The sequence below is a fragment of the Lepisosteus oculatus genome, chromosome 19 (assembly GCF_040954835.1).
Source record: "Lepisosteus oculatus isolate fLepOcu1 chromosome 19, fLepOcu1.hap2, whole genome shotgun sequence".
NCBI lineage: Eukaryota > Metazoa > Chordata > Actinopteri > Semionotiformes > Lepisosteidae > Lepisosteus > Lepisosteus oculatus.
In genome coordinates this window covers 11,353,614-11,378,637 of record NC_090714.1, presented here as the reverse complement: position 1 = coordinate 11,378,637, position 25,024 = coordinate 11,353,614, and the positions used below count along the sequence as shown (strand labels likewise).

Genomic DNA, 25,024 nt, shown 5'->3' with positions numbered 1-25,024 from the left:
GAAACTGCCCAACACAGCCTATCATACCTCGCAAAGACAAGACACAAAAAGCTGCCTGACTACTCCTAGTCCTGGTGACCTTACTGTCTGTTGTTTTTATTTCAGTTGAGTTCTCAGTTAATTAAATATTAAGACCCATGTTGAACTAATAATCTCATTAATCAGAGCCAATAAATCATTTGAATAGAATACTACTAGAAGCCTCTAGCTAACTACTACATTTCCTAAGCAATTTTATTTAAATCTTCAAATTTGCAACTTTTGAGTAACTGAAAATGATGCAAATGATTCATTCAAATATATACAGGATACTTAACTGATGGCTCAGCAGGGACAAAAAGCAGCAGGCAGTGGGGCTTTGGTTTGGGACTGCTGCACTAACAGCCTTTCAGCTCACACACAGACGACAATCTACATTTAAAAAGAAAATGGGGACTCGTCAAGCACAGTGCTGTGGCACTGTACATCAATTATTTTCAGAAACAAAGCGCACAGCACCGACAGCATACCCGTGACGTACATTGCGGCTTCTGAAAACAATTTATGTTGTAGCTTTTTTATTGCCTGCGTGGGTATATGCGTATATGATGAACACGAGCTGTACTGCGTGGTACTGCACGCATTCCTTGTCCTGGGTGTCAATAAAACACCTTCATGTCAGACACCACTTTGGTGTCTGTCTGGGTGTTCTGAAGAGTGCACAAACAGCAGAGTACGAGACCAATTATTCAAAGACACTTGTTCTATTTTTCATTAATTGAATTATTACAGGTCAACATGTTTCAATAGTTTGGTGAAACCAACATTCATTTAAAGAAACGGACGAAAAGGTAATAATTTTTTGTATTTTTAAGGAAGTAAAGTAACCCTGTAGTAACTCTCAGTTTAAATTGCCATCTTTGTCACAAATATGTGGAATAAATACATTTTGAAAGATCATCATTAAAGGATTCACCAATTCCATTCCACAGCAACCAATGCACACTAGCTGACTATAAACTGACATATCTCTAATGTGAAACACTGATATAGAACTATTATCACAGATGTATGGCATTGTATTGGACAGTCCAGTAAAATGTTACAGTAAAATGACAATTACCTTTCAATTAAGGCTAAACAAATTATAGTATCTAATGTTACTCTTCTGTTCTTCCTGCAAACAGCTGCTGATCACAAGTGCAGGCTCGCTGGTCCAGAGTTGGGAGGTGCAATTCGGGCTCACTGGTTCAGAGTTGGGGCGCAATGCAGTCTCACTGGTCCAGAGTTGGGAGGTGCACTGCAGGCTCACTGGTTCAGAGTTGGGGCGCAATGCAGTCTCACTGGTCCAGAGTTGGGAGGTGCAATGCAGGCTCACTGGTTCAGAGTTGGGGTGCAATGCAGTCTCACTGGTCCAGAGTTGGGAGGTGCAATTCGGGCTCACTGGTTAAGAGTTGGGGGCGCAAATCAGGCTAACTGGCTAAAAGTTGGGGGAGTAACTCAGGCTCATTGGTTAAGAGTACGGGCCGCAATGGAGGGTCACTGGTTCAGAGGTGGGGGTGCAATTCTGCATCAACCTCCGCTGGAATGAAGAGAGAACCAGGTACCCAGGTCTATTTTACAAGAGGAGTCACCCTCTTACCACAACAATTTTGAATAAGATCTTATGTTCTGAAGACCTGGTTCTGCACTGCACATGCTCATATATATGCTTGGGCCAACCCTCTCTGCCAAGACTGGTCTGAATGGATGCGTCTATCTTCAGCCCAGCACACTGTCATTGAATGCCAGGCACACCACTGCTTTCTGGTGCCCGCTGTACTCCCGCTTGATCTCCCCAGTCTCCACACACCACAGCCGTGCCAGGTTATCCGAGGAGGCTGCAGGACAATCACAGACAGGTCAACTAGTCAGCTAGTCGTCACAGACAAAGACCCCTAAAGCCGTTGTTTAATGATTTCCAGTTACTCCTATCAGAACGCAGACACCGACTCCCCAACACCAAAACCTGTAGCCATATCGTTCCTTAACACTTGATTGTCTATGCAAATATGTATGTAAATTTGTGTTGTTGTTGTTGTCATGTTTTTTTTCTGTCTGTCTGTACACCAGCACTGCAGCTGTTAAACAAATTGCCCCATTGGGGATAGTAAAGAACTCTCTCTATATATAAATATGCTGATGGAAAAAAGAAACGCAACATACTATAGTTATAGCTTATGTACTTTCACAAAAAGTGGTCAATTTGTTTTAAGCCCTCTGACCAGCAAAACAGCTTGTGCAGTGAGGCATTGCAACTTGCCAATCACATGAAAGCTCGTTAGGTGCACTTTTACCCAACGGAGTCCAGGTGGAACAATGCCTGGTCAGGTCACCTTTAAAAAGGCCTTAGTTCAAAGCTTAGGTCACTGCAAGAAAAAGGCCACACTTAGTCAGTTTTCTGTGCATTCCATAATGCCTTGAATGTCACCAGGAGCAAGGGAGAGGGCCATTGGCATGCTGCAGGCTGGTATGTCATGTGCCAGCCTTGCCAGACACTATGGAGTGAGCTACTCCACTGTGTCCCGACTGCAGAGAAGGTTTCAGCAGACCGGCAGGACAGATGACCGTCCAAGATCCAGTCGCCCTCGAGTGACCACATCAGAGCAGGACCGACACATCAGACTGGTCCATCTGAGAGATCGTTTCAGATCTGCCACCCGTACTGCTGCTGAATCTGCCAGCAGACACAATGCCCGCATCAGTGAAAGGACAGTGAGGCTCCATGCTGCTGGCCTTAGAGCAGGGAGACCTGTCAGAGGCCCTCTGCTCACACCTCCTAGACGTCACACCCGACTGGCTTGGGCCAGACAGAGGCTGCGATGGACTCAGCAGCGGCATCAGGTCCTCTTCCCAGATGAGTCACTCTTCAGCCTGTTCCACACAGACAGGAGGGCCAGAGTGTGGAGCAGGAGGTGTTACGTTTCTTTTTTCCATCAGTATATATTATTGGAGACATCAAACACTGTACATCTGTCATCTTGGAAAACGTTTGCTCAGGGCGATCAAGAATATTATTTAAAAGATGTCAAAATGATCTGATAGTAATAGACCTGTTCACTATCTTGGTAAAAAGTCATCATAAACACAACCACATCTATAGAAAAGACCACCTGAAGGAATCATTTTAGAATACCTCAGTATGCACTAAACTAACAACAGATGGAGCAAGTTTATGACCTCTGAGAGGTAATACAACTTCAGTGCGTTTACGAACACAATCCACAGGCAATGCCTTGCTGGTGCAATAACAGCTATAGTGATCTGTGTGCTGCGCAGTGGGGACAGTGGAATACTGAGCGTCTCACCTGTGACAATGTACTGGGAGTCTCCAGAGAAGGCGCAGTCCCACATCCAGCCCCGGGATGTCTCTCCAGGGTTGTTGCTCTTGATGCTGAGCTCTGTCATCAGAGAGAAGTTGGAGGTCCTCCAGATCTTACAGGTCTGGTCTGCAGAGCAGGTGGCTAGCAGCCTGTGGATCACAGCGCAATGGACACACATTACATCACGGGCACTCACAGTGTTCTATTACAGTTCCCTCATCTGTCAGCAATGTGCATGAAACGTCTGACTCCTGTCTATTGTAGCTCTGCCAAAGGCATCACTTTTTTGACACCAGCAAGCACTTAGTTTTCCCTGATGCCATGAATTATAAGGAAACACCCATCTCATTATCATTACACTTTTACACTTGCACCCTCTACAAAGATACCCAATTTCAGGTGTTTATTCGGACACATCAAAGTTAATGTGACTTTAACGTCCTCATCAAAACCACGGGCCTTTGCCCACAGGCAGAGCTAGGCTGGTTCCCCCACAAACACGGGGCAGGGCGTCTCTGACCGGGCACCCCCGGGTGACTCACGTGGAGTCAGGGCTGAACTTGCACCGCAGGGAGTAGCGCTTGTGGGCCGGGATCTTGGTCTTGGGAATGAGCTGCGTAGCCTCCTCTCCGATGCCCCCCGTCAAGTTCCACACGTAGCAGTTTCCCTGGGGGAAAGAGGGAGATTAACAAAGAACGGCTGACTGCACACACGGAATAAAACAGCAGCCATGCAGAGCTAAAGTGGGAGAAGAGACAAGGGCAGGCATTACAGGGGGTGATCAGGTCGGCCCAGTCCATTACAGGAGTACAGCTCCCTCTGTTGGGGATATTTGTACAGCTGGTCTCAGGAAGGCTGGAGGTATTGCTAAGGATAGCAATCATCCTGGTTGCTCACTTTTCTTTCCCCTTCCCACTGGTAAGCATCACAGGAGCATAAAGGCACGTACCCCCAGATCCGGAGACAGTTTCTTCCCACAAACTGTCGGATTATTAAATCCTGCCTCTACCACTGACTCACACCGATGGCTTTTTTTCACACTGCTTGTGCTGACTTGTACTTAAGGTGTGCGTTATTGAACTTTGTTGTTGTTGCTGCTGCTATTGTATCGGGGCATACGTGCAAATAAGCATTTCATTGCACTCGTGCATATGACAAAATAAACTGAACTGAAGACAAGTAATATGTGAGGGAGACACAGAAAGAGATTACATCCTATAGCATGTATTAAACCCCCTGCAGCCTCAGTACTGACAATCTCACTGCATGTGTGCTCCTCCAGCTTCCATCACCAAGGAAACACTTACTGCTGGGAATCAGAGAAGTTTCCTTTGGATAATTGTATTTTATGGAGTTATCCCCCCACAATTATTTCTCGTAATTCACCCATCTTCTAACCACTTCATCTGATTCAGGGTTGCAGGGGAACCAGAGAAGCTAGGATACACGCTGGATGGGACGCTAGCCCATAGCAGAGCACACACACACACACCAGGGCCAATTTCTGCAGAAGCCAATTCACCTGCCAGCATATCTTTGGGAGGAAAGTGGAGCACCTGGAGGAACAGCACATGAACACGGGGAGAACATACAAACTCCAGGTCCAGAATTCTACCCAGGACAGCAACACTAACATCTGCACCACCATGCAGCCCGCTATTTCTCATTTTGCTTAATTCTGGGAGATTTACTCGAGGCACAAAGACCTGATTACAGAGGTGTGACTCCAGGTAACTGACTGCTCCAGAGAGACCAAGACAGTCTGTCTGCGGAGAGTGGAATGGCAGATGTCCAGACAGTGTCCCCTGCTCTGGGGATCACACAGCTGCGCGGGCAGAGCTGGCCAGGGCACTCACCGAGCTGTTGACTGCTGCCATGTAGCTGGCATCGGGATCGATGTGGACGGAGTTGACCGACACTTCGGGCTCCGGGATAAGCTGCTCGTTTTGGTCCGTTTTCAGATCCCAGATGTGGATCACTCCGCTCTGGTCTCCAACTATGAGTTCTGCCTGTAAACCCATGAGATGACAACATTTAACCCAACGTCGCCCTCTAGTGTTAATAAGTGTACACAGGAAGTTCAGACTGGCTGACATGACAGTACCTTGGATTCCTGCTACACATCTACGTAAAAAATATTCCACATATTTATCACTGGTTTTACCTTTTTATTTTTTATTTTTTCTGCTTCCTTGTCATTTCAGACTTAAGTAACTGCTTTGCACTCAAAAACCATCATAAAATGGGTTTTCCAATATGGAGTACTGAAGTTCAAAGATGCACACACTCGCACTCCTCTGCTAATTGTGCCCCAATACAGGGTCCTTAGAAACCAGCAAAACTCCCAGGAACCAGGAATTTAGTGCATTTAATCCTAGTAAAACCTCCCACTGCACTGGTGTACATTTTACTGAAATATTCATCACCTTGTGTTGCCTTCAATACATGAGGTGGTAGCTGGTAAAACCTGGAATGGATCAAACTGATGTGCAATGGGAGTCTTTATCTGTTCTCTAGTTCCAGTGACTGTGTATTCCAGTGACGATGGCCTAGCACAGCAAAGGTGGGTAGCTTACCTGATTAGGGTGCAGGCAGACACAGTTAATCGGAGCATTGACCTGGAAAATTCTTTGGCACTGCAGGTTACGTGACCTAATGAAACACACATTTTTCAAAAAAGGATGCACAGATATGCATTGCACATACAAACGCACAGCTTTTCTGTGCATACAGAAGTAAGAAAAGCCTATTCATTTGATATATTGACATAAAAACTCTGATGCCTGGTAAAGTTTTAAAAATATCTTTCCGATAAATGAAATTTCCTGAGGGGACAGAAAAAAATCAGCACAGAGTGAAAAACATTCTGCACTTTAATGTAACCGCATTAATGATGAATTCAATGGGAACTTGCCCTGGCCTACAGTGCGATGTTTCACAGCACCAGACGAAATAAAAGCCTGCTGTAGTAGGGTGAAGGGTCCCAATGAAAACGGAAGTTTTAATTCTTCATCACAGTCGATATACGTTACAGTTAGGGACTGGACAAACCTCCCCAAGCATTAAGTCCCACATGGTCCCACACCTACCTTAAGTCCCAGATGCGTGCCATGCAGTCCTCCCCCCCTGTGTACATCCAGCGCCCATCTTCATGGAAGCCCACCGAGGTGATGTTCTTACTGACACCATCGTAGTTAATCACGGGGTTTGGGTTATTGGAGTTCAGGTCGTACATGCGAATGTGCTGGTAGCCTGCCAAGCAGAGGCGATTGTGAAGACACAGACCCACAGAGCAGCGCAGGTAAGCCAGTGCAGACTGGGATAAGAACATACGCCAGTTCACAAATAAGATGAGGCTTTGTGGCCCATGTGGTTTACTGGGAGATCCATCGTTCAATAATGAACCACAGGACTACCCCACAGTACAACACAAAATGCAATGCCTCCTTCAGGAAAGTGCTGCTCTCTGGGATATTGATCACTACTGTGTTTTTGAGAAAAGATTGTGTTTTGTGAATGGTATTCTCTTCTCAGTCTATTTCTATTCCTCGTGAGTCCAATATATACCTCTTCCATGTCTTCTGTGATACAGACTTTGCAAGCTTGTCTAAGTCTCCTCTTGTACTTCACTTGCCCAGATTCTTCCTGAATGATGTAATATTGTTCTACTACATTTCCCCATTATCAGTCCCATCTCCCACAATGGGATGAGACTGTTTTCCCTGTGTATTTTTGAGACAGAGTGCACTCCTTTCTGCTAGCTGAAACAATGATACCTTTGTGTGTGTACTACAAAAACCCTGCTTATCATAGAAATGCGTGCTACGGAAAAAAAGGTGACCAATTGTATTTCTAAAAAGTTATCTCCAGCAAATAGGGAGGCAGGAGAATGTGTGGTTTTGCGCTTTTGGAACAATGCCAATGTTGTAAGCACAGGAATAGAGAGAAATGTGTGCTATGAATGCTGGCAATCTTTTGAGCGCAGGAAAGCATGATAGACAACAGAAAAAATATTTAAGAACTGTTCTAGGTTAATTTGAGAAAAATAAACAGAGCGTCTCTGTGTTTTGCTCCCATGCACATGATACGGACTCCTGAAACAGCAACGGGGAAAAATACAAGCTTCCGGATAGCTAAAGCAGGTAAGCCCCACACTATTTTTGAAGAACATTATTTACCGCTGGCAAAAGAGCTGACACGTATTATGTGTGGAGAAAAAGCTGCTAAACAGCTCGACCTGCTGCCCCCTCACAGCCACTTAATAGAATTACTGACATGGAGGATGATATCAAAAGTACGCTGATGGAGCGCGTTAAGATGAGCAGCACTGCAATTAGATGTGTCTTTAAATGTTGTCGATTTGGCCAATTTGCTTGTTTACGTCGCATGAGGACTTTCTGTTCTGTAAGCCGCTACCAACAGGAACTACAGGAGAGCGCATATCTCAGCTTCTGAATGAATTTATCGAAGAGAATGGCATCGACTGGATAAAATGCGTCAGAGTTTGTACAGACGGTGCTAGAGCAATGACAAGCCGACACAGCGGTGTAGTTGCACGAATTAGAGAGGTTGCTCCAGAAATGAATTTGCAACACCCACCGCGAGACCTTTGCCGTCAAGAAAATGCCTAACGATTTAAAATCTGTTAGACTCTGTTGTGAATTGTATCAAGGCTCGAAAAATGACTTCACATCCGCTTTGCTCGACTAAACAGGCTCACCCCTCTCACTGAAATGGTGCTTTTTTATTTTTTTTTTATTTTTAATTGTTCTTGTTCCTGTTTTTTTTTCTGTAAACCGCTTTGAGAAGCCACCTTTAAAAGCGCTATAACAAATAAAGTTGATTATTATTATTATATTTATTATATGTGTATGTGAGTGTGTGCGTGCTCGCACATGTTGGTCATTGAGAATTTCTGGGGTTCCTATGAGAAGATGACTTGTAGGTGGTACTTGGATGGTTTGGTTTGATCAGGGGTGGTGCTTGGTCCAAAAGGTTTTGAGAACTACTGGTCTAATAAAATTCAAAAACTCTGGAATTAGGCACATCTGTGTTCACAAAAGTGGACAGACACAGGAGACGTGTCATGAGCATGGAGGAGAGTTGATGATACCGCCAACTTTGCCCATGGGACTTCATTAGGCTCAATAATGGAATGAGAATGGAAATGGTAGCAGGAATGAAAAGAGATACTTTATTGCATTAAGAGCTGGGAACAGTCTATCCTGCCACACCATGGAACCTGGCCATCAGGGGTCCTGCAGAAAACTGCAGATTGGGGTTCTGGTATTGATTAGACACAAGAGGGTAAGGTACTCACCTGCTGCAGCAATCATGCTGCGTTCAGGGGTCACCTCCAGGGCATTCACCTGCTGAGCAGCCAGGTTCAGGAACCAGAACAAAAATAATTAGGCAGCCCCCTGTGCCCTACTAATCATTAAGCAGAGCACATTTTACACATGATCACTACCTGTACATTGATTAGACGCCATCAACGGCACATTACTGTTGATGACCAGCTGTACAGAAGTGGACTGTGCTGTCCATCCATTCGCACATGCATTTTCAATGAGTGCTTTATCCTCAGAGGACCGCAGTGTGCCTACACCTACAGGCACAGGGTGTAGTCCTGATTCCTTGGACTGCCAGAGCAGTTAATAGGAGCACCACGAGTAAACCCACAAAGACATGGGACCATGCAAACGCCACACAAACAGAAAGGGATTGGAACTCAAGACACTGGAGCTACTAAGTTACTCACTGCCACTGTTTGATGGCATCAATGTTCAGAAATATCTGATAAGGTGCTCAAGCCAAATCATAGCCAGATACAACATTAAAAATAAAATTAAGAGATCTAATCTAATCCAGTATTTCTTAATTTATCTTCCGTCTTTGATCAGAGACTGGGCATTAGCCGCAGTGTGAAGTACTGGTCTTAACACTGTGCTCAACTCTACTCAAGACATTCAGCTTGTATAGCAGACGTTACAAGCTGCCCCATCCGGTGCCTATTTAAGGATACCGAGTCCTGGTGCTGGACGGTTCGTGTACAGATGCCGCTGTGGGCCTGCCAGAACCGCACCGTGTGGTCGTAGCCGGCTGTGGCCAGGATAACCGGGTCGCTGCCGACGGTACCTTGGTTTACATTCATGTTCCAATAAGACCGGAGCTCTTCACCCTTCATGGATCAGTACAAATATTATTTTTGTTAGTAGCCTATTCCTAATAAAATAGCAATCGTTATAAAAAACAATCTGATTTATTTATACACAAAACATTTATGAAAGATCCACCTACTCTATAAACAAATACAGTAGCAGTAGCATACAGTCTACGATACACAATTATGATGCTTTAAAACACTTAAAAGAACTAAAACAATTTAAAACTTTGTAGAATTAAAAGTATATAACACTTACACAGATGTGCCGACTCCCAAATAACACTAGTAATATAGATATTTATTTTGTAAAGCAAATATCACTTAACACCAACCCCAGTTGTTTTGAATTCCTCTCTGTAATGTTCCCCACTGCAACAAGGATTTAGACTGTAAGTTCCGACCACTATGGTCCATATACTAAGTATTCTAATTACGCTCTAAGGGATGGCTAATATAGACAAATAAATACATATATAAAACGGATAAAGCAATTGAAATCAAAACCACAGTATACTATTTTTTACTTGCAGGGAAATTTCATAAAAATGTATTTCAGTTGAAAGATCTGTTTCAAATGTTCTGTATTTTGTTAGCAATTGATTTCGCCTACGACCAGAGGGAAATTATTTTGTGAAAGAAATGGTAAAAAAATAATAATCTGACCTTAATATATTTATTTGTCATGTCCGTTTTTGGACTTGACGGTTAACTATTTTTGGATCCTCAACCTGAAATCGTTCCTTGGTGGTTTAAAACGTAGTTTAAAACGAGCCAACATCAAAATAATGTGCCAAACTAGTTTTTACTAATACTGTGTAGTGCTGCGCGCAGTCAGCAAGTGTGACAGCGCACCGTGGGGAAATGTATAATTAACGACATACTGTAGCGATCACACTGACTCTGAGCCTAACTACTGATAACGAAACATACGGAAGTAACGAAACGAGAAAGCGCTTCTTATGTTACTCCCTGACCTTGTGCATTTATTTCTGAAAATCATTTGCCATTAGAATTGTTTTTTTGGTTAAATTTCACCGCAGCACGCAGAGGGGTGACGGTAAGATCGCCTGTATCTCTTAGGTAAGGTACGTACTGTGCTGAAGTTCCTGCTATACAATTATTATCCAGAGCGAAGTAAGGTGTAATATACTGATTCAGCCTGGTATGTTAGATGGCACCAGCCTAACATGCAGCAGGTGCATTTTTCTCGTTTTATTCTTGCAAGGGGCCTGTTTTCTTACTGCGCTAAATAGCAACCGAGCAGCGCTCATCGACTATTGAATACGATGTGTACTGCACATTATATATATTGTAACGCTTACGGCCGACAGGCACTGTGTAAGTGCGTTACAATATATATTTCTAAAGCACCATTGCGTTTAGTAAAACAAAAACAAAAAACAATTTCGGTACGTGAATTTGATCAGACCCTGCATCGTTATTCATTTGTGGAGGGATAGTTTTACCGTGGTTAAGGAAGGAAGGGTCGGGGTTTTATTTTAGTGTTATTTTAATGGTAAACCAAATCACAGTACCTGTAGCGCTGCAGTTGCCCGTGGGAGTGTTGTTGACACACAGGGTGGATGGAAAACAACGTTTGTGTACACTAAATCTGCTCCACTTAAACTTAAACTCACTGCACCATTGTTATAGTAGTTTTCTACACACCGTGATTTTAAATGACGTTAAGGCAAATATTTATGTAGCTATAGGTTGTGCTTAACCTTTGCCCTCTGTTTTTTCAGGGAGCAGTGGTTGCCTGTAGAGACTATTGTAAAATCTCAAGATTTGCATCGCCCCTGTCCCTTGTAATTTGGGTATTCTGCAGGAGAAAATCATTTCTTCAGCCCATTTTGAGCGCCTTAATTGAACTTTCCACTAAGCTTTTGATAGCGATTAATGACTGCAAATAACTTTTTGTCCTTCGGGGACTATTAAGAGTAAATGTCAAAGAGGTTTTTATGTTGCAACGCAGCTGAAGTCCTATCATTCACAAGTTGCTTAACATTTAACAAGGTTTTGCCTAAACCTTTATGTGATCTTATGGAATCCACCTCTTGTCGATATGGTATGTCCTGGGCGTACAGGACGTAGGTCATCCAGAATTCAGCGCACAACAGCAGCCAATGCCTGTCCCTGTTAAGAGCTTATCAGTGCTTTACCAAGGCATATTTACTCAAGTATATTTACTTACTAGGAGCATTTTGCTTGATGGAGTGTCAGTAGGTAAGTGCCTGGGTGATGATTTACTGTGCTTTTTGGAAATCCATAGCAGGGGTGAACAGTCCTAGCCCTGGAGGGTCAGTGTGCCTACAGGTTTGCTAATTCTAATTGAAATTCAAAGCAGGCGCACTGAGAAACAGCTGGGAGAAGCTGTTCAACTGGTCCCATAGCCAATAATGAGCTTGTGAAGAGATGAGTCAGAATTAAACCCTGCAGACCAGAACTGCCCATCCCTCCTCTGTCGAATTTAGACATTTTTTGTTGTGAGGAAGAATGGCTCAGTCGGTCTCTTCTTTGCCTCTCTCTTCTGATAGAGCACCGTGCTGTTAATGCGTTGTCCTTGTTGTCTACGTTTTAGCACTGAGCTGCAGAAATGAACACCCACTTCATGAGGAAGCCGGCGGTCTTGAGACTGGTGGTGCTGTCTGTCGTGGTCCTGACTGCCGTTAGGTTCCTCCTGAGGTCCAAGTGAGTAGGATTCCTTTGAGAGACAGACAGGGCAGCCTGGTGTGGGGTGTTAAACAGCAGAGAGGCAGAGCTGCTCTTTGGGTATTAGTTCACTCCTGACCTTGAATATTACATTCCCAATGGGAATGACCAGGCATCCAACAAGAAAGTCCCAATATGTTTGTGTGATGCGCTTAACATTTGTTCTAATTTTCACTTCTTCCCTGGAGCTCACTCTTATTTCTTTATCCCATGAACATAATCTAGACGTTCCAGCTAAATCTCACCACTACTGTGCTAAAGCTGCAGCCTAATGTAAAAGTCGGTCAGGAGATGTAGGATTTGCATCTTAAGTTTACAGCCAGTGGCAGTTTCGAAATCCAGTGGTTCTGGGCAGTGTTGGTATGGTACTGTCAATCATAGAGAGGTCCTTTTCATAAAGAATGATCTGTAGAGCAAAAACAGGCTCTAACACTGTCTGCATTCTTTATGTAATCGCTTCAGTGGGCGTTTACAGGTTGCGTCTGATTTTGTGTAAAGTAAGCAAGTGGTGTGAACTGTGTATTTTGTTGATGAATTTGTATTTTATTTTAGTTGCATGTTATCATATCTATTCTATTGACACATGAAACAAAAGCCCTATGGTACCATTGGATCAAGACGTCTGTAGCAGGAAAAGAACAGTCATGTTTTTCCTTTCTGCATACTGCCTGCTTGAGTGTTTTTTTTTGGTTTTGTGTTAACATTCTTGGGCTTGTTTTTCTTGTTCTTCTACCTTCATCTCAGTTTAGTGCCTCAATTGGAATTTCTAGGTACTAGTGTAACCTGAGGCAGCTCAGTGGGCCAGTGAATAGCATTGCTGCCTCACAGCTCTGGGGCCCTGGGTTCAATTCCTGGGGCGATATCTGTGTGGAGTTTGCATGTTCTTCCTGTGTTCGTATGGGTTTCCTCTGTTTTCCTTTCACATTCCAAAACACATCAGTTTGCCAAGACAATATTTCACTTAAGCGGCTTAATTGTAGTACAGATGCAGATTGCCACAACAATCAGCCCGTCTCCTGACCAGAGCTCTGTCTCTGCTCTGTCGCTCTCTTGTCGTGTGTTTGTGTTCAAGCTCTAAGCTGCCTGTGCCTGACCCTGCTGTGTTCTGGGGGCACAGAGAGATTGGCGGAGGGGCGGTCTTGAACGAAAAGCAGACTCCGCAGAAGAAGGAGGCTCTGGTGTGGGCTCGTCAGCAGACATCCCAGTCACAGGAGCCTCAGAAGTCTCAGGGAGGAGAGGCACAGGACTCCCCGAAAAAACCCAAAGTCACCCCTCGGCAAGACACTAACCAGACTCCACTGAGGGTTGTGCACTTTGATCTCAAAGGTGCTGCCCCTAAACTCACCTATTTGGAGCAGGTGAGCAGGGCTGGAGGGGCGTATGGTGCTTTGGGTTAGAGTAAGTCTTCTTAATGAAGAGTTTATGGTACTGTGGCAGCATTCAGACTCACTTAAAACAAAGAGCCACATATGGCTTTAGAGCTGTAAGATGGTCAAGCCTGCTTATTATTCCCAACTGTAGCAGTATAGCTGGCTAAAAACACATTGCCAGAAAAAAAGAAATGCATGAAAGCATTTCAGCAGAAGGAGACTGTGATGCATAAAGGCTGCACCTGCACCTGCTTTGAAGTGTACCTGCAGTTTTGGACTGCTCCCGCGATCCGAATTTGCTTCTTAGAGCTTGAAACCACATATGCTTATAGCCTCATTGTTGTGTTTTCTCCCAGGTATTCCCATTGTTGTCTTCTCTTGGGGCCAATGGGATTTTGCTGGAATATGAGGATATGTTTCCGTATGAGGGTGACCTTCAGATCCTCAGATCGCCCCATGCCTATAGGTGAGTGCTGCTGGGCAGCTGGGTACAGGAAACTGCACACAACTCACTGCCAAGAACATGTTCAGTCTCAATTATCTGCAAAACATCTTTCAGTTTCTAATTCATTTCACTGGGCTTTAGAGTTGCATGATACTCATGGTTCCCATCAGCTTGCTCCATGCATTGAGAACTCTTTGGATCAGCTGCATGTTAAAATTAGGCTTTTAGCTTTGCAAATCAGAGAGCTGTGCTTGAGAGAGTGGCCCATGGAGTTACTTCTATATTTCTCTGTGTAGCTTCTTCTGTTACAGGAAGCTCAAGTGTTCCCACAGGGTAACTGTCCTATTGTTCTCTCATTGCTGTAGTGTGGAGGACATTCAGAAGATCAGGCACCTGGCAGAGCTCAGTAAGCTGGAGATCATCCCCCTGGTTCAAGTGTTTGGACACCTGGAGGTGAGGGAGATACATTGACCCAGAGAGTCATGCGATAGGACACATCTCTAAAACAGGGCATCTGAACTTCCCCACTTTCTGTCCCAGTGCAGCTCTAAACACGTGATTGAGTGAAGAAAACGCCCTGGTTGTGTCAAAATCCAGTAGTGGGACAGACTGCAGAGCTGGGCAGTTAGACAACTGTTTTCTAGAGCTTGTGTTTAAAGCTCAGGCATGCAAATAATGCATACAATCACATGCAGGAACATAAAACCATATTTCTACCCAGGAATCTGATTGCAGTGAACTGAATGCAGTGTATATGAAGACTGCTGTGGGAAATTCTTCATCAGAGGAGCAGAGGAGGAGCAGGACACAGTCTTGTGCAGATTCTGTTTGCACAAGACTGTCAATAAGTACACAATGCACGCTGGGTCTGCCCCACAGAACAGACACACTGCAAGGGTTTTTCCAGCTCTTATATACAGTCAGAAAGAAGTTTGTTTCACAATCTGAGTGCTTGTCTTGTTCTTTGATATGTTATTACATATTGTCCTGCTCTGTCTTGCTCTTAGTTCTGTCCTTCGATATGCAGGAGACATTGATCTGCTTTATCCTGTTTGTGGGTGTTGTTCCTGTCGTTTATGTATGTAGCATTAAGTTACTGGGGTTGCTAAAGCAAGTCCGCATTATGGCATCTTAGAGTAACTCTTGTTGAAGGCTTAATTAACAGACCCCAGCAACACCTCTCACAATGTGCTTGTGATGATATTGTGATGCTGGATAAGTGAGATATATACATGTCCCACTTCAGAGACTTTTTGGCATCTTGATCATTTTAGTGAATTCCTGGTGTGCCACCATCAGGGATTTGGGAGATGTAAACTGCTTCTCCCCAGGCTCAAGCGAGCTGTGGCCTGCTTCAGAAGTGTCTCTGATCTTGTCTGCACAGTTTGCTCTGAAGCACGAGAAGTTCTCGAACCTGAGGGAGGTGCCAGGGTTCCCCAACAGCTTGAACCCCCACGCCCCTGGCTCGCAGCCGCTGGTCCAGGCCATGCTGTCGCAGGTTCTGGACTGCCATCCCGGGCTGCGGTGGCTGCACATCGGTGCTGATGAGGTGGGTTAGGGGAAACGGGCCAACCCAAAGAGAATAGTCCAGGACGTGTAGAGTACATGTGATCTGCAGCTTCGATTCTTGTTCTCTTTCGTTAAAATCTATGTGCATTAGAGAGACACCATTGTTGATTAAAAGCCACTTCATTATAGGTAATGGGAAAACTGGGAGGGTGGATTCCAAGCTCCTGGGAATGTTGTGCTGTGATATAAAGTATATGGATCGGGTCTGTGTGAGGAGGCCTTGTGAGAAAGCCTAAGTTGAGCCAAGATGGTGGCTGCGTGGTGTGGCTTGGAGCCAAGATGGCGGCTTTCTCACAGTGCCACCCCCCATTACCTAATAGTCTGGTCTAGGGCATTGGCCTAATAAGAGATAAGATCATTTTATTAGCCATATACAATTTCTTGCATTAGGAATATGTCTTTTCGTATACCCCAGCTTGCTCTCCTTGAGACACACGGACAGGGAGAGAGAAGCTTGAGGTCAGAGCGCAGGGTCAGCCATTGTACAGCACCCCTGGAGCAGTTGGACCAAGGATATGAATTCCTCTGCTGGCCGTGGGATTTGAACCGGCAACCGTCTGGCCACAGGCACAGATCCTTAGCCACAGTGCCACCGCTACCATTACTTAATGTAGTTTGGATTCCTGGCGTAGTGTTGCAGCATTGTCTGAACTTGGGCTTGGGCTGATCTGTGTGGCTGGGGTTACTGTGGTTGATTGGGATAAGTGTGAACTTGCAGTTTTATCAGTTTAAAACACTGACTTGATCAGCTGTTGGCCATTGCAGCTTGGGATGGCAGGTGCTCTTCCACCTAGTTTTTTTGAACGATAAAATCCATCTTGGACTTGACAGGTCTTTGGTCTGGGACAAGGATTGGACTCCAAAAACTGGCTGAACAGCAACAACGGGGATATGGGAAGGATGTTCCTGAACCACGTGAGGGAGATCGTGCACTTCGCCACGGAGAGACACCCCGGCCTCCGGCTGCTCATGTGGGACGACATGATGAGACACATCAGTGTGGACACTCTCAAAGGTCCTCTGCAGCTCTGATCCTGGTTTCCCCTTAGGTTTTTCCAGGTTTTCGGAATATTTCACAGGGAAGTTGACCAGATGCTTGCACTTGTTGGGCAATAGTGCAGACCAGGTGAACTTGAGAGAGAGGCGGGCTGCGTTAGTGAAACCTGAAACTGATTCTCTCATGCTCTTTATACTGCGGGCATATTTGTGTAGATTCCTCTTTATCTGCGGATTGATCTCCTTCAAGGAGAAGCCTGATACACCTATGTCAGCTGATTCTGTACAGGCACATCAGCAGCAGGGAAATACAATGCAAATACCGGACGCTCTGAAGTTTTGGGGGCTGTGTATGTGTAGTGTTAGCTCTGAGTTACAGATGTGATTGTTATTCTTATTGTAAGAGATTCATTCTGAGTTTCCTGTTTTCCCAGCATCCAGTCTGACCAGCTTTGTCTCTCCAATGATCTGGGATTACGGTGCAGATTTGCAGATAAACCAGATTGGTAAGAAATGTGAGCGTAAGGCATTGACGTCTGACCTTGCAGACTGACTGCTGACCTGCAGTTTGCTAGTGTACTTCCTGTACAGAGAGTGTCCACTTATAAAGAACAGGGGGAAAAAACCTTCAGACTTCGCCAGTAACAGCAATTTTAATAAAGTGTAAACTCTGCACTGCATAAACATGTTGAAAACGTGCATGTAAGTGTGAAGGGTGGTTGAAGCCAATCGAATCACACCTGTGCCTCTTTTTCAGAAAAGTTCATCTCGAACTACCAGGCGGCAGGGTTCGAGGGTGTGTGGTTTGCCAGTGCATTCAAAGGCGCATCAGGGGTGGCACAGGACTGGACCCCCCTGACCCAACACATGAAGAACCACCTGTCATGGCTGAAGGTCATGGCTGTCATGCCCAAGTACCCGTCCATCCACTTCCAGGGCATCGCGCTGACAGGCTGGCAGCGGTATGAGAGGGGTGTGGCTGTGGAGCTGGGTGCCAGGGACTGTGGGACACTTGCTAGACATGTTTGATAGGTCCTTACAAGATACTGTATTTGCTGGTGTATAATACCTACTAGTGTATAAGACGCACCACGGTTATAGAAAGTGTTAGAAATATTTTGGTGAATATATAGTACTTTATATATTTAATACTACAGTGACAGAACAGAAAAGTTGTATATTGTCATTACCACATTTCACACTTAGCCTTATAAAAGAAAACTTCAGTGTTTCATGAAATGAAGATACGCTATGTGTATGTTCCTACCAGCATGGAAAACAATATAAAAGTTTTACTTGTCTTCAAATATAAAAAAGTCTTCCACACATCTTTCATCTTTATTATTACTTTTGTACACACAAAAATGATTTTTAAATAGAGTATAAGAGTTTATTTGCTGTGGTATGACCAGGGTAACCTTTACTACTGATTATGGATTCATACACTCAGCACCTCGGCATACCTCACCCTATAACTCTGGGATATGAGATGCAGGGTGATGTTATAAAGCCTTTTTGAGGTGTGAGAATGTGTCTTATATACCAGTAAATATGGTATATTGTTCCAGAACCAAAAGCATGTGACTGGAATCAGGCTCATTTGAGCCAGACCTTGAAAATTAACGCCACAATGTTCAACTTTTTCAGGTACTAGTGTGGTTGAGGTGAACGTAATTTTATTGTTCCACTATTAAGTTATCTGTTCAGGAATTTATCCAATGTGCCTCACATTTGCACTAATTTATACAGGTGCATGTGTTACTGAAGAACCTTTGCTTCAGGGATTGGTGATGTGCAATAAAATCACAACTAACTTGTTGCATTCCTGTGATTTTACACCTTAATGGGCCTCCAGTCCTGTTACCCAGTGAGAATCAGAAAAGAAAATGTAATTGTGGGCAATGATCATGTTCTCTGTAACACCCACATGGTAAACACTGACCTACGTGAGACTTATTACATTTTTTGGGAGACTGCAGGCCCTCTTAAGAGGATTTTCTGTTTGTTTTTTATAACAAGCAGAAGATAAACACTGGCCTGATTTGAAGACGCTGAGCTGCCTTTGCTGTGTGTTACAGGTACGACCACTTCACCGTGCTGTGTGAGCTCTTTCCTGTGGGCATCCCATCCCTGGCAGTGTGTCTTCAGAGCCTGGCACACGGTCAGCCTGGGGGAGAGAGGGGGATTCTGGGAGTGACGTCAGCGTACTGAATTTGTTGTGTAGTGTTAACCAGAGGAAATATCTAATACAGAATACCTGCAGCCGGGTTCCCAGCTGTGGTGCTGAAATATGTACCATCAGATTTTATTGGGTTTTGAGATCCTAAGAAGGGCACTTAATACAATGTCCAGACCACTTCAGAATTGTTAATAATTACAATATTAAGACATTATGGCTTGTAACCATTCTGTGACCACTATTTTTCTCACTGTTGGTAGTTTCTACACTGTCTTTTAGTTAAATGTGTGCATCTGCTGTTGAAATCTGCCTTTAATCTGTCCCCCCTCCCCCCTCCCCTCCCCCCTAACTGTGCTCCAGGTGGGTTTAATGAAGAGGCGAAGAAGCAAGTTCTGCACATGCTGGGCTGCAAGAACATCAACCTGGAGAAGAGTCTCTGGTAAGGAGATTTCTGCTCCATCATACTGCTGTCAGGTGTGTCAGACTGCTCCTGAGCTCTTCAGAGAGAACCAGTTGCTTTTGGAAGGTGGAGTCCATACCAATGAGGTTGACGTGGCAGTGTGTCTATGGTATTGTGCGCTCGGATTATGAAGAGCTGCAGAAAAAACGAACGTTTTGGACAGTAAATTGTTTTGTCTTTGAACGGATCTTGTGATAAGAGTTCCTCAAGGCCGCTCCTTGAAGACAAACAAACAGTCGAGCCTGTTTTGTTGAATTACTGATATTGAAAACAGCATTTGAGGCCTGTGCAGGAGGATTAAACTGATCCACATCTGAGGTCATAGAACCCTCTTCCTGAGGTCTTGTGCTGTTGGTGATGTAAGAGAGTCAGAGCACACAAGACTTCAGATTGTGTCTGAGCTGTGGGTGACTCCGGACATGGCAGATGGCCAGAATTCCAGGTGCAGAACCTCTGCTTTCTGCCATCACTGTATGTGAATGTGCTGCAGCACCAAAAAAAACCACACACGAGTCTGATTTGATTTTGTCAAGACAGGGACAGCCTATGATTTTCCTAGGCAAACTGCACCCAAAGGTGAATCGGAGTCCTCTCTGTACCCTTCAAAATGAACACCGTCCAGGCTCCTGAGTGACACAATCATTAAAGGCACTGGTCCGAGCGGAGGTTGAGCTCTTTAAACTACGTGTCACGGGTTCGAGTCCAGTTGACTGTGACCAGGATCTCCCATGCGGCGGCACGCGATTTGGCTGAGCTCTGCCTAGGCTGGGGTGGGATTACACACAGCGCCCCCTTGTGGCCCCCCCGCACACACTGGCCCTCCAGTACCCTCTGGTGTGTGTGGTGTGTTAAAGGACGAGCGCAGAATGGGGGATTGTCTGAACTTCCTCATCCTACCCATAAGGTTGCAGGGTTTGGGGCTGCAGTTTGAAAATGCACGAATGGAGAGTTCAAAATCAGGTGCTTCGTAACAAAAAACACTAAAAATATGTTTTTTTTTTATTTGCAGCGAAGGGGGTGGGGCGTTCCCGGGCTATGAAGTGTACCAGATGGTCCTGCACATCAGAGAGAACCTGAAGAGCCAGATCCACCAACAGTTTGACAACCAGTGAGCTGCTGTTTCAGTTTTAGTTTGAAAACAGTCCTCTGGAGCTCAGAGCTCAGCTCCTGGTGATGAGAGTGATAAACTCACCTTGACTTCCTCTGTGTAAGATCTTATAGTAAGGAAGTCAGTAGTCATAATCCCAGCATAATAATTTTACTTGGGGTATTTCCCCTGTTGTCAATGAAGGGCTGAAGCATTGGATAGAATTAAGACGGACAAACAGTGAACCTTGTTTTGTTTTAAAGAAACCTGCTTTAAAATAACAGATTATTTTGTTTTTCTGATGGATTTTGTACATCCAGAAGTCCGCTGTTAAACTCGTCGGTTTAAAATGCTTTAAATGAATTAATTTCAATTGAATGCGCTCATTGATTCTCCAACAGACACTTGAAAGGCTGGTTCTCCCGCTACCACAGGAAGTACAAGTTTGGGAATCCTCGGAACATGGAGTTTTTCAAAGACAAAATGAGCAAGTAAGTCAAGAAGGTCTCAAGACTGGCCAGTTCGAGCAGCTGTTACTGTGACCTGAGAACTGCTCAGCAGTCTGACAAGAGGGTTACAGCAGGGAAACAAGAATGGCCCAATCTACAGTAGCAGGCTGTATGCAATATGTCACCTGTACATTTTCAATTTGGAAAGACCTGGTAAACATGTGAGTTGTGATCAAGTTAGAAAATTGATTTCCTTCCCTCAGGAATGTCCAGCTGGGGTCCTTGAGCCTGGCCAATAGTAATGTACTTATAAATCTTCTGCTTAATTGCACACATCACATGCTTCAGTGGTCAAACTGATAGTGTTCCAAGTGTCTGGTGATTTGAGGTTGAGCTGTTTAACCTGATTGTCAGTGGTTCGCTCGCCCCTTAGTGTCGACTCTTTCTAGCCCTGAAATGTAAAAACTGCGTTGCAGTTGCTCTTTAATGCAGGTGCACTGTAGTCTCATTGTTATTTGGAAACAGAGCTCTGATCTGTGGCTGTGAAGTCTCGGGAGGGATCTGGGTGGTACAGTGGGGCAGACGTGCCCGTGGCTCAGGGGGGCTCTGTGCTTGTGGCGCAGGTTGCTCGAGGAGTGGGAGGACTACCTGCAGAACTTCCGCACCCAGATGGAGGCCATCTACTTCGCCGACACCGTGGAGGAGTGGATGGAGGAGAACGTCAACGAGCACATGGACAAGCTGAGGGAGCTGGCCGCCGACTTCGAGCAGGTCATCAAGAGCAGGGGCGGCCAAAAACCCCTCTGAGGGCAGCAGGACGTCCCCGGAACCGGACGTGGTGGTGGTGGGTGGGGGCCGCGGGCCGTAGAGACGGACTGTTCTGGCTGGACCATGTGCTCCTGTTCCATTGCCCAGCATCTGAGAGGGACAGGGGGCGCTGGAGAGCGGTGGAGGAGACTCTGCCCTCCTGCCTGTGTGCACGTGCCCCCAGTGGCACTTCATGACACCTAATAGGGGCAGAGGGCACAGAGTGTTTAAAAGATCACTTCTTTTTTATTAAGAACATAATGTACATATTGAAGACAACCCTAGAGTTTCGTTGTTGAAACCAAAGCCTCTGTCATAAGATCTAAACTCGGATCAGAAAGGCCAATTAACTAACCCTATTGGATTGACGGGGGCTCCATTCCTCACTGCACTTTTACCTGATTTATAAACCCCAGAAGCTCCCTAGAGAAGAGGGGGCTGTAACCCTGGATATTTTCTGTTTCCTTGTATTACAGCCTCCTGGTGCAAGGAAGTCAATAGGCTGGGGGGTGCATACAATCCAATATTCCTGAGCACTTCAACGGGAATTTTGTTTTCCATGCAGTTTACAATCACTGCATTGCCACTGCAGTTTTTTTACTTTGCTTTTAGAAAAGTTGATATTGCTAAAAAAGTAAATATGTTCTCTAGGGGAAAAAACAACAACATTTAAAGCATGGGTCTCTTCTGTTTCCAGCTTCCTCAGAAAAGTACTTTCATTATCTCTCTTACTTCAGCTCAGGGTTTTTTCTTACTGTAAAATAGAGCTATTCCTTCTGATTATAAAATGTAACACGGATCTGGTAAAAAAAAATAAAACCTAATAGTGATGAGAATTTATGTTTTGTGTAGCACACTTAGAAAACTGTTTAAAAGTCTGGAACAGGGGCATGATACTCAAAGTCATTTATTCTATGAGCCTGAAAATCACTGAGTTCAAATAAATAACTGTGAAATAAACTGGAGGTTTATGTTTAGAATATTTTGAGTCTCTTTTTTTCTGTTCCACTGTGTAACTTGGCTGATTTGATCGTAAGAGGGGCACAAGGTAACCAGGTTAAGTTCTCAGCTCTGATTTATTTTGAGTTTGACACTGTATGTTCCATTATGGTTCAATATTAAAGATCAAAAGTCAAAATGATTGTCCAATTATGCTCCTCGCTTCACGAACGACAACAGCTAAGTACCCGCTGTGCTCCGTTGTGTTTTGGTTGGTCAATTATGCAAATCTGATAATGATATTGTATGTTATACGATTTGTTTTTTGTTTGCGTTAAAATTAAAGATGAACACAAATACACAAAAGGGAATGTCTGCCTGCCTCTGCAGTCCTGCTAGGTGTAGGCTGCGTAAAAGTATTTCCAGTTTCAATGTTATTCTGGATCCTTAAAACCACAGTAGTTTTTTTGAATGTTTTTCGAATGGAACTGTCCACCTGCTTTTGAACCCTTGAACTAATTAAAGGCGTTTCTAGTGATGTAATAATAAATATAATGTAAGCGAATTTCGCTCTAAACTGAGCCGTGCGTAAAAATATTTTGTATAGTCAGCCGTTTTAGACACTAATCCACTTGAACCGCTTACCTTGACGCCAAAGAAACTGCGACCTCTGAAGGACATCCGAGGTACAAGTGTTAATTTTGCGACAGTACGGCACGAAACGTACAGTACGTATCGTGTTTCCAAGTTACAAAATAACAAACCAACGCACGGCAGCGTGGCAGGAAGATGGCTTCTCATTTTAGTGGAGTTTTGCAGCTGACAGATCTGGACGATTTTATTACTCCGTCCCAGGTAAGAGAACGTTTTTAAAATTTGAGTTGTCGGAATCAAGTCCGTTTTTTTTATTCATCCAGTTCTTCGAATGGGAGGAAGGCAATCAGTTCTCGCCGGGTTTTTTTTTTACAGGAACATAGACCGCAAAAGTGAAATTGTTGAGGTTAAATTTAAGGTATAAGGTTAAATATTTTTTTCCCGACATTCAGAACACGTTCCCTGGTATAAATGTGAATGGACCATTATGTGTTTTCTAACCTGTTTAACACGAGATCTGGTCCCGAACTTCATATTATATATCGACGTTAGCAGGGTTGTGCGACTGTCAAGCTTTCGACGAATCAATTCAAACCGCTGTGTCTTACTTGTGAAAATAGTTTTCCTATTCCTGCTGGCATCTCGGATTACACAACGTAATTTCTGTGTTAAACCTCTCGAGTTAATAAAAGCAAAGTCGCTTTCGAGGACATTGTGTGATGTGATAGTACTGGTTTTAAATAAGATACTTCAAGAGCAGGCTCTTTCTTTCTTGTGTCACCTTAGCTAATGTAGCAGGGCTGTATAACTCCAGTGTGAAATAACTGTTACGTTGGGCCAGTTCAGTTTTTTAGTGCTTTTCTGGACACTCCACTCAAAGCGCTTTACAGGTAATGGGGACTCCCCTCCACTACCACCACCAGTGTGCGGCCCCACCTGGATGATGCACCAGTCTGCTCCCCACACACCAGCTCTCAGTGGGGAGGAGAACAGAGTGACGAAGTCAAGTCAGGAGGAAATTTGGCCAGGACACTGAGGTTAACACTCCTTCACTGTTTGGAAAAAATGCCCTGGGATTTTTACTAACCACAGCGAGTCAGGAGCTCAGGTTTTACACCATTACTATACTGGGTCATTAGGACCCACACAGGCTGCAGGGTGAGTTGTTGGCTTCTGGGTGTTTTATATATTGTGAGATCCTTTAAATGCAGAGATCAATCACTTCTTTCTAGTACAGAGCTGTTTATAACTAAGGAGGCGCAGAAACAACTTTGGCATCTGGACTCCTAGGACTGAGGCTTTCAAACCCCTGTTGTATAGTATCACCTTGCCAAGGAAGATTAAACCAGGCAGCTTTCCGCTGAAATTCGACTCCCTCCTCTGCTCTAAGCATAAAGCGCTTGTCTTCCGGAATATGTTGGCAGCGGTGTAGCTAACTTGTTACACCCTTTCGTGTGTTGGGAGTGTTTTTTTTTTCTGTTGTTGCGTCACATGTTTAACATGTAGTGGACAAGTTTTGTCTGAGCCCCTGTTCACAGCGGTTAACTGCCCCGAAAGCCTGGAGTCTAGTGATAAGACACTTCTTGTGTGCTGCCCAGAGATGACTCGGTATCTCTGTGCCGCCAGAGAGTTACACTGTGCAGGTCAGACCCTGTACTCTGTCTGTGAGAGGGATAGCTGCACATCCTCCAGAGTCTGGTGGCAGAGGAAAGCTCAGGACCCTCCTGCCTCAGGCTGGCCCACTGCTCGCTCTTCCTGACTGGGGGGGGAAGGGCCTGAAAGAGTCAGAGCAGGGCTGGAGCAGGCCGGGAACTCTGAACCCACTTGGCACAGCTCACGCCTGGAGGTCCTGGGCAGAGGGCACCTCCCTCTCAGAGATGTGCAGAGGGTGAGGTAACGCCATGGGTATC

At 44.7% G+C, this 25,024-nt stretch overlaps 3 protein-coding genes across 10 annotated transcripts in view; 2 read left to right on the top strand and 1 right to left on the bottom strand.

Annotated features, from left to right (window-relative positions):
- Positions 1–724: 724 nt before the first annotated feature.
- Positions 725–11,183, bottom strand: mlst8 (MTOR associated protein, LST8 homolog (S. cerevisiae)). Of its 3 annotated transcripts, none has more exons than XM_015360499.2 (9): positions 11,043–11,183; positions 9,367–9,522; positions 8,662–8,713; positions 6,431–6,593; positions 5,918–5,993; positions 5,198–5,350; positions 3,884–4,008; positions 3,327–3,490; positions 725–1,859 (listed from the first exon to the last, which is right to left on the bottom strand). In XM_015360499.2, exons 2-9 carry the CDS (start codon positions 9,493–9,495, stop codon positions 1,741–1,743), a joined length of 981 nt encoding a protein of 326 aa, XP_015215985.1. In that variant the 5' UTR covers positions 9,496–9,522; positions 11,043–11,183; the 3' UTR covers positions 725–1,740. The 3 variants fall into 3 exon arrangements, with proteins under 3 accessions (XP_015215985.1, XP_006637200.1, XP_015215984.1); XM_006637137.3 differs by lacking the exon at positions 11,043–11,183 and adding an exon at positions 9,840–9,894; XM_015360498.2 differs by lacking the exon at positions 11,043–11,183 and adding an exon at positions 9,764–9,878.
- On the top strand, positions 7,330–22,561 carry LOC102688115 (hexosaminidase D). Of its 5 annotated transcripts, none has more exons than XM_015360491.2 (14): positions 7,330–7,483; positions 12,089–12,198; positions 13,292–13,577; positions 13,946–14,055; positions 14,400–14,487; positions 15,419–15,583; positions 16,435–16,618; positions 17,034–17,105; positions 17,357–17,561; positions 18,678–18,760; positions 19,139–19,217; positions 20,248–20,346; positions 20,727–20,816; positions 21,398–22,561. In XM_015360491.2, the coding sequence occupies exons 2-14, from the start codon at positions 12,104–12,106 to the stop codon at positions 21,579–21,581; spliced, it is 1,740 nt and encodes a 579-aa protein (XP_015215977.2). In that variant the 5' UTR covers positions 7,330–7,483; positions 12,089–12,103; the 3' UTR covers positions 21,582–22,561. The 5 variants fall into 5 exon arrangements, with proteins under 5 accessions (XP_015215977.2, XP_015215976.2, XP_015215980.2 ...); XM_015360490.2 differs by lacking the exon at positions 7,330–7,483 and adding an exon at positions 10,344–10,587; XM_015360494.2 differs by lacking the exon at positions 7,330–7,483 and adding an exon at positions 10,344–10,592 and having other exon boundaries at positions 13,337–13,577.
- A 708-nt stretch (positions 22,562–23,269) lies between these two features.
- Positions 23,270–25,024, top strand: part of narfl (nuclear prelamin A recognition factor-like) — a 12,146-nt gene continuing 10,391 nt past the window's right edge. For both annotated transcript variants that reach the window (XM_069180974.1, XM_069180973.1), the window contains exon 1: positions 23,270–23,375. In XM_069180974.1, the coding sequence (XP_069037075.1) occupies positions 23,310–23,375 (66 nt within the window). In that variant the 5' untranslated portion in view covers positions 23,270–23,309. The remainder of the gene's footprint in view (positions 23,376–25,024) is intronic.